At 45.0% G+C, this 8,640-nt stretch overlaps 2 protein-coding genes across 2 annotated transcripts; both read right to left on the bottom strand.

Annotated features, from left to right (window-relative positions):
* Positions 1-473: 473 nt before the first annotated feature.
* LOC140686378 (leucine-rich repeat-containing protein 37A3-like) lies at positions 474-1,504 on the bottom strand. The gene is made up of 3 exons (XM_072940117.1): positions 1,122-1,504; positions 906-990; positions 474-852 (listed from the first exon to the last, which is right to left on the bottom strand). The coding sequence occupies exons 1-3, from the start codon at positions 1,502-1,504 to the stop codon at positions 580-582; spliced, it is 741 nt and encodes a 246-aa protein (XP_072796218.1). The 3' UTR covers positions 474-579.
* Positions 1,505-1,822: 318 nt separating this feature from the next.
* LOC107035181 (uncharacterized) lies at positions 1,823-8,206 on the bottom strand. Its single transcript, XM_072940116.1, has 7 exons — positions 8,198-8,206; positions 7,201-7,323; positions 6,552-6,717; positions 5,530-5,629; positions 3,380-3,652; positions 2,912-3,002; positions 1,823-2,304 (listed from the first exon to the last, which is right to left on the bottom strand). The coding sequence occupies exons 1-7, from the start codon at positions 8,204-8,206 to the stop codon at positions 2,005-2,007; spliced, it is 1,062 nt and encodes a 353-aa protein (XP_072796217.1). The 3' UTR covers positions 1,823-2,004.
* Positions 8,207-8,640: the final 434 nt, after the last annotated feature.

The raw sequence follows: 8,640 nt of genomic DNA, 5'->3' as shown, positions 1-8,640 counted from the left end.
CAGGAGAAGGAGCTGTAGTCTTCCGGAGGACTGTAGAATGTTGAGCCTCCATAGCAGGTTCTGAAGTCACGGTTAGCTCCAGGTCTACATGATGAGGTGTGACACTGGATGGTGTTGTGTGCTGACCATGAACCTTACTTGGAGTTGGAATGGTCACCTCCTGATGGGGTGGATATTGAACGACAATCTCCTTTGCTCGCTCTGGAGGCTGAGTTGAGGTCTCTTGCTTGGTCGGAGAAGGTTCAACATCCACACTGGATGCTCCGGTTACAGTAACTTCCAGGTCCACAGTGTGAACTGTGACTGGAGTGATGCTTGAAGGGGCGCGTGTCACCTCAGGGTGTTCTGGAGGGGAAGATGTGGAATGTTCAGCTTCTGTAGTAGGTTCTGAAGTCATGGTAAGCTCCAGATCCAAAGGTTTATCTATGACACTAGATGACATTAGATGTTCAAGGTGATCCTGGTCTGGTGTGGGAACTGTCACCTCCTGATACAATGAAGGCTGATGGGGCTCTGGAGGCCAAGTTGGGGTCCCCTGCGTGGTAGGAGAAGGTCGAGCCTCTGTATTAGGTTCTGGGCTTAGTGTAAGTTCCAGATCCAGAGGATGAACTCAGTCATGGCTGGATGCTGAGCCAGCACCTGCTCTGCCTGTGGAGGTGTCACCTCCGTGTATGTTGGATGAGATGTCTGCTGCAGGGATGCAGAGTGTCCAGCCGCTGTAAGAGGCCCTGGAGTCACGGTAAGCCCCAGGTCCAAAGGTTTATCAGTGACACTGGGGGAGCTGGAATGCTGAGCTTGATTCTGTCCTGGTGTTCCAACTGTCATCTCAACCTCCTTAGGTGGCTCTGGAGGCTAAGCCGGGGCCTCCTCCTGGACCGAAGAAAGCCCCACCCCCTCAGGGGGACCTGCAGTCTGAGCTGTGGCCTCTTGTTGGCCTGGAAAAGAGTCAATCTTCCCAGGGGGCTCTGGAGATGGAGACAGAGGCTTGGACTAGATTGGAGAAAATTCAGCCTGCTCAGGGGAAATGGGAAAATGAGCAGAGCCCTCCTGCTGCTCTGGAGAACTTTCAGTCTCCTTAGCAGGCTCTGGAGTGATGACAACTGCCAGATCCAGGGGTTTACCCTGTGGTACTAGGCATCACTGGATGCTGAGCTTCACCTGGACCTGCAGGTGAGAACGTAACCTCGTTATGGATTGGAGGCTGACCTGTGGCAGCTGTAGAGGTCTCTGGAGGGTGAGTTGGGGGCTCAAGCTGGACTGGAAAAGGTTCATTTCCCGAGGGGGCTGGAGGCTGATCCAGAGTCTCCTGCTGGACCAATAATGGTTCCAACTGCGCAGGGGACCCTGCAGACTGAGCTGAGGCCTCTTGTTGGGACGGAGAAGGTTCAGCTTCACTTGTGGGCCCTGGAGTTATGGTGAGTGCAAGGTCCACAGGTTTCACAGTGACACTGGGCTGCTGCAGAGACTGAGCTTGATCCTGGCCTGGAGAAGAAGCTGCTGTCATATCAGGCTCTTGAGAATGAGCTGGCGAGGGTTCGGCCTCAGCAGGAGAATCTGGACGCTGACCTGTGCGTTCCTGCTGGGTTGTGGAAGGCTCTATCTCTGCTGGAGACTGAGCTGGGCTCTCCTGCTGGGTGGCTGGTTTCACCACCTCAGGATGCTCTGTGGGCTGAGCTGGGCTCTCCTGCTGGGTTGAAAAGGGTACAACTTCCCCATTAGGCTCATAAGGCTGAGCCAGTTGTCCCTCTCCACCTAGAGAAGGCTCAGCTTCCTCAGGAGGCTCTGGAGGCAGACCTGTGGCATCCTGCAGGGTTGGAGAAGGTTATGCCTCCACAGAATACTCAAGAGGCTGAGGCAGGGCCTCCTGCTGGGCTGTGGTAAACTCGCCTTCCCTAGTAGGCTGTGGAGTGACCGTAAGTTCCAAATCCACCGGTTTAAGTCTAACACTGGATGCGTTGGAGTGAGCTGGATACTTACTTCCAGGTCGAGCTGCTGCCTCATCACTCACTGGAAACTGAGGCACATTCTCACCAGGGAACCCTGGAACTTGTGCTGGGGCCTCTTGCTGGAGTGGGGCAGAGTCATACTCAGGGCACTCTGCAGGCTGAGCCTGGGCCTCCTGAGGGAATGGAGGAGGTTCCACCACCTCAGGATGCTCTGCAGGCTGAGCCTGGGCCTCCGTCTCAAGTGAAGGTTCCACCTCCTCGGGGCTCTTTGGAGGCTGAGATGGAGCTCCCTCCTGGACTGGAGAAGGTTCCACCTCCTCAGGGCTCTCTGGAGGCTGAGATGGGGCCTCCTGCAGAACTGGAGAAGTTTCAACATTAGTGACCTCTAGAGTTACAGTAAGTGCCAGATCCACAGGGTTAACCGTGACACTGTGCAAGTCTGACTGGTGAGCTCCATTCTCATTGGGACCATTTACCCCATGAGGCCTTAACTGTTCAGCTAAAACCTCCTGAAGCCCTCCCTCCCCCCGAGGGACAGCAGCGCCTACTTCCTCAGGGGCCTCTGAAGGCTGGGACAGAGCCCCCTGCTGAAGTGGAGGTGGTTCTGTCTCTTCAGTGGCCTTTGGACGCTGAGCCTGGGCCTCTGCCTGGGGCGGAAAAGATTCAACCTTCTCAGGGGTCTGTGGATTTTGAGCAGGAGCCGCCTGCTGGGGTGGAGACAACCTCCTGAGGGGGCTCTGGACGCTGAGCCTGGGCCTCCTGCAGGGATGAGGACATTTCAGCCTCCTCAGGGGGCTCTGGAGGCTGATCTGGGCTTCCCAGGAGATCCAAAGGTAGATCTATGTCTACAGCTTTGACCTTATTACCTTTAGGTCGAGACAGAGCTGGGGCCTGATTCTGATCCCAGCATAGCACTGGAACCTCCTCTGGGAGCTTTTGATGCTGGGTTAGCTTGTCATTCTCACCTTGACATGGAACAGCAACATCTTGATATGGCCCTGCAGGCAGCTCTCCATTTGACTCCATGTCCGGGTACAGAAGCAAAGTCTCAGACTCCTGTGTGAAAGAATTAAAGTCCCCTGATTGTGAGTTGGGGGTCTGCTGGACAGAGCCCAGGGACCACCCCAGGGGCCATCCCTGGACCAGAAGCCAGAGTGGTTGCCAAGCAAAGAGCTGCAGCAACCAAAAATACTGGCGAAGCATAATCCAAAAACGATTCAGGCACAGCGACACAGGCCAGTAGGGCACTGGCCAAGCACACTGAACAGACACCGAAGCAAAATGCCAGCTTGGCTACACGTGCACCCCTCTCCTGCCTCATGCCCCACCCTGTAGTGACACCTCCTTTATTAGGTCAGAGTGGACATGCAACCACAGTCAGGCTTTTTCCCAGGGCCCAAGCCAACCTCCCCCCAGGAAAGGTGACACTTAACTTCCTGCCGGGCCCTCTCTCCAACCCTAGCCTGGCCCCCTGGCACAACAAGGCAGGATTTGGGCTGCAGACCAGAGTGGCCCCAGACTCCAGCAGCGCAGGGGTGGGGGTGAGGTGGTGCAGAGCTTCCCGAGAAGTCACAGGGCCCGGACTTCTCGGAAATTCAAAAGTGCTAGCCCAGTTCTGGGCATCTGAACTCCTCCTCCTCAAAGCTGACATCTGAGAGACATTCTTCCTCCCCTTGGCCACACTGCTTCCAAGAAAAGTAGCTGACCTACAAATGAGCACCAGTTAGGGTGGCGGGAGGGGAATACACCTTACAGTTAGATATTCTAAAATGTTGCCACGTCCTCTAAACTCTCAGCATCCATGTCTGATTATAAACTTCACCACTCTATTATTAGGGGTTACCACTGAATCAGTGACGACTCCAAAATTTCTGCAGGAAGGGTTTTGGAGTAGGTGAACAATTCATTCCAAGAAAGTGTTGGAAACCAAGTGAACAGCCCTTTACATTAGCATGGGAAAATTTCCCCATCTCACCTTGTCTCAGCACAGCCATTAGTCTAGAAACAATTACAATGCCCCTTTTCAGAGGTCTACCCTGTGTGCACACACAGAGAAGACACCTAGGTTGTTAAAGTCAGCATGCTGGGGGGAGGTATAGCTCTGTGGTTAGTGCGTACCTAGCAAGCACAAGGTCCTGGATTCAATCCCAGTACCTCCATTAAAAATAGTGGGGAAAGGGGTGGGAAGGGATAGATTGGCATTGGAGACTTGCAGATACTAACTACTATAAGTAAAATAGATAAACAAGTTTATACTGTATACCACAGGGAACTATATTCAGTATCTTCTAGTAACTCAGTGTTAAAAAATAAGAAAACAAATCTATGTATGTTCCTATATGACTGTATATTGTGCTGTACATCAGAAATTGACACAACATTGTAACGTAACTATACTTCAATAAAAATGTATTTTTAAGAAATAGAATATATGTAAATAAATAAATAAAAATGTGGTTACCCCTCCCTCTCAAAAAACAAAGTCAGCATGTTAAATAACTTTCTTGAAATACTGCAACTAGCACCCAGTTTACTTCCTTCACAGCCCTTACAATCATCTCTCTAATTTTACTCCTTTTTAATTGTCTGGCACACCCTCTGGCCACTAAACTTCATGGAGGAGCTTCATCTTACTCCCAGCCTTAAGCACATAATGGATTTTAAATGGAATTGATTCCAAGATTGGCCAATGAGGAATGGGTCTGTTGTTATAATCAGCTTTCTGAAAATTTTAGCATCGATACTGAATCCCTTCCTCTCACTTTTCACAAGAAGCTAGACTTCTTAAAGCCCAAACATGGATATGATTGAAGTGTCCCTGGTTTAAACTTAATTTAAAGTAATTTGGTATAAATTGAATTAAAATAATTATCTTGTTTAGAAGAAACTTCAAATACTTTTTCAGAATGTAACCATTGTCTCTTTCTCTACTTTGTTCCCTTCATAACAAACTTGAAAACACTGGGGTGAGTTACATAATTAGAAATCTAGCTGCAAATTAAGTTCTCAATGACACGAAACACGTTTTTACTCCTTTAAAAAATCTTACATGCAGTACATTAATATTTTCTTTTAGAAATTACTTTGACAACTTAATCCCTAATTCAGGACATCCATATAATTAATTTATAGAAAGGTTTTTCAGTAAAATACTTCACATAAAATGTATATGAGATGCTGAGATCTGGATAACAATACACCTTATTTGAAAGGCATTCACAGTTTTCAAATGCTGCAGCACAATCCCACTTAAGGCCATAGTTACTTGGTTCCTAAATGCTTGGGATTCTGCTTGAGGGAAGTTTTAAAAGGCCCGTGTCTTCTCCTGTGTCCACAACTGTAGAAGCACACTGATGGCCCTCATTCCTGCTCTCCAAATTTCAAATAAGGGGTCAGAGCCAAGGGTAAGGATAACCAAGAAAGTCTTAAGTGGGGAGGATATAGTTGAAGTGGCAGAGAACATGCGTAGCAAGCACAAGGTCCTGGGATCTACCCCCAGCACCTCCTCTAAAAACAACTAAATAAATGAGTAAACCTAATTATCGCCCTCCTCAAAAAAAAAAAAAAAAAAAAAAAGTCTTACCTAAAACCACAACTAGCAGTTTCTGGAATGCATCTGTCATAAGACTTTTGAATGGCAAGCTTCTGGGTTATCTTCCTTTTCATAAGGAATGATAATGGCCCTAAATCCAAGAAAAACAAATGGATTTAAAATGCCTATGTGAATAACTGATTTCTGTTACACATTTAAAAAGAAAAATGCATCTGTGATTCTTAGATCATTATTGTAGCAATTAAGAGCAGGCACAACATAAGCATGTGGTTGAATGGCTCTGTTGTAGATATATCCTGGCAGGGCACATTTTTACTGCCCAGATCAATTCTGGAAGTTCCTGAAGTACAAGACAGGAGATGCAAGCCAAAAATGCGGCACAAATCTCCCATCACTCAGATTTCAAATGGATAAGCTGAAGCTACACTCCTGCTCTCCTGTGCATAAATGGCTGTAATCACACAATGAGACAGATTTGGTGATAGTGCAGATGATCTGGCCTCTCCCAGGGCATCAGCCACTCGGGTGGATGGTGGAGCCTCCCCCACTCCATTAACTAACAGACCTGCCTCTGACTTAAAACCCTAACCCCAAATACCACAGGTTCTAGGGAAAAAAACTCAGTACCAGCTGGAAAAATCTTTCTAGGGATCTACATTTGACTTTATCCACTCAAGTCCTTGTATAGGAAGCAAAGGACTGAACATTTACACAAGAATTTAAATCTTTAGATGATGATTCTGTTAGGATAGCTGAAGGCTATAAGAAATCTGTATTGAAAGGACTATTTTAGCACAAGACAAATTATTAACCAAAAATGGGGAAAAAAATATTCCCTCCTAAGCTTGACAGGTTGTCAGCTCTAAAATTTTAGTTAAAGGTTCTATCAGGCATTGCCTAAGATAAGAACCCATATGGCAAGGCTGAGAAACTCTGCTCAGGGCTTTAGTTGCTTAGTCAGGGTGATGATGTAAATGAAAAAAGGTTTTAGAAAGAAAGGAAAAAGGAGAAATCCCACCCCCTCACTACCCACCACACACTGGAAAACAGACCTTCCTCCAGCTTGTGCAAGGGTTCCTCAGCCATGCCAGCTCCAGGACTCCTGCCCTCACAGGACGGCAACACCACCTCTAAAGCACGGAACTTCAGGCCTTGCTTCTGATGTGGTGCCACAATATCTTCATTTTCCCTTTCTTCAAGGTCAGAAAGATCCTGAAGCTGGTAGAATTTTAGTGATGAGTTTTTTTGTTTTGTTCTTTTGGTTTTTTTAATGGAGGTCCTGGGGATTGAACCCGGGACCTCATGCATGCCAAGCACAAGCTCTACCACTGAGTTATACCCCTACCTAGGACTCTGAGTTAAAGGCAAGACTTCAAAATATTTTGTTATTAGAAGTAAAAACTGAACTCCAGCAAGCCCACTTAATAGTTGAGGTGCCCTGTTCCTTCAAAATCAAGTAAGAATCGCAAATGAATTACTAGGTATGGACAACTATTTTTTATTACATACCATACACATACTGGAGAAAATTATGAACACCACCACCAAGTCACTGAGATTATCGTTAATACTACGTGGCAGGTCAATGCTCAGAAACTTGTCTCTAACATCTCCCCACAATCCAGTTCTAGTCTTCTCTCTGAAGTCTAGGATTTCAATGTTGAAAGGAGTCTGCTTAGTCAAAGAAAATCTACAGTTTACCTTTATGACCCTTTTTGACCATCCATTGAATCCAAAGTAGTAATTGGCCAATTCTTGGCATCTGGAGCTGCTTAGGGCAAGGGCATTAGATTGAACTGCCTTATGCCTGGTGCCCAGACAAACCTAAAGACATAAGAGGCCTAAAAATATCACAACTTCACACAGAGACTTATTCTGGATACACCTGAGATTTATCAATACCAATTTCATAAGAGTGGTTGTGAAGATTAAATAGGACCACAGTTTAAGCAATGAGTTCATAGGAAGCCCTAAATAAATATTACTGCTGTTAAATCAATACTTTGCTGTATCATTTTCAGGGCCTCTGATTAATCGGAAGGTTTCCCTGACCTCTGGTGGTGAAGGTGATGAAAGCAACCAAGGAAGTCCTGCAGAAGCCGTAGGCTTGTGGCTATGCAAAGCAAGTAAATTGTTTTAGTCCTGTCATCCTGTAGCTCCTGCCTGAGAATATGACCCTTAACATTTGACTGTCCTTTATGATTGGATTACTGCATCCTCTTGATCCTTATTTTGTAGTTGGCTTTATTCCTTTGGTAACTATGTAAGTTTATAAAGCTAAAGGTCTCAACTGTTCTTAGAAACAATGAACAGCACATATATGTAAATTAAAAAATATGTGCAGTATATTGTGTATATGTATTTACATGCAATATATTGTATATGTGCAGTAAAATTGTAAAAATTCTACTTAAAGTGGAAAAATAAAAAAAAGAGGTACAACTATTTAACTATAAAAGGATATTTAAATATATTATTAAGTAATATATACTATGTTATATAGTATTAAACCCAAGTATATATTAAATAAAAGATACAGGACAGTATAAAAACATTCAGTGCCCTTAAAAACAATCAGAAGAGCATATGGACAAGATAATCTCAGAAAGCCTTGTCCAGCTTTGACCAAAGGTGGTTTTCTGGTATGCAATTATCTAATGCACTAGTCCATTTTCAAAATGGCTATCAATGTGAGTACCTCGATCATTATTAGGTAATATCCTGCCTATTAGCTTTATTAAGAAAAATTAGAGACTTAAAAGGCCTTGTGAATCTTTCTTTTCTTAAACTCCTAAAGGTAACACCTTAAATTAGAACTGAGATATACTTACCAGGTACAGATGTTCACATTGTGGCTACCTATGATGTTAGCCGTTATTAGAGGCCTATATACATGTCAATTTGACTAGGTCATTGTGAATCTGAATTTAAAACTCATTTAGAAAATGAAAAATAACTGAGAAACGCCCTCATTATATTCCTGTATTTTACAAAAATAAAAATTGCAAGTATTTTAGATGTATGAACATCAGGAAATGTTGGAATTTAATTTATATATTCGACCTACCAAGAGACAAAGGACTGTTACTCTTTTCTCACTAAAAAACTCTGACGCTTCAAAACTTAACACTTAGAGAAAAA

Source organism: Vicugna pacos, chromosome 16 (assembly GCF_048564905.1).
Source record: "Vicugna pacos chromosome 16, VicPac4, whole genome shotgun sequence".
NCBI lineage: Eukaryota > Metazoa > Chordata > Mammalia > Artiodactyla > Camelidae > Vicugna > Vicugna pacos.
Note: the sequence above shows the minus strand (reverse complement) of the source record. Positions and strands in the feature narration are given on the sequence as shown.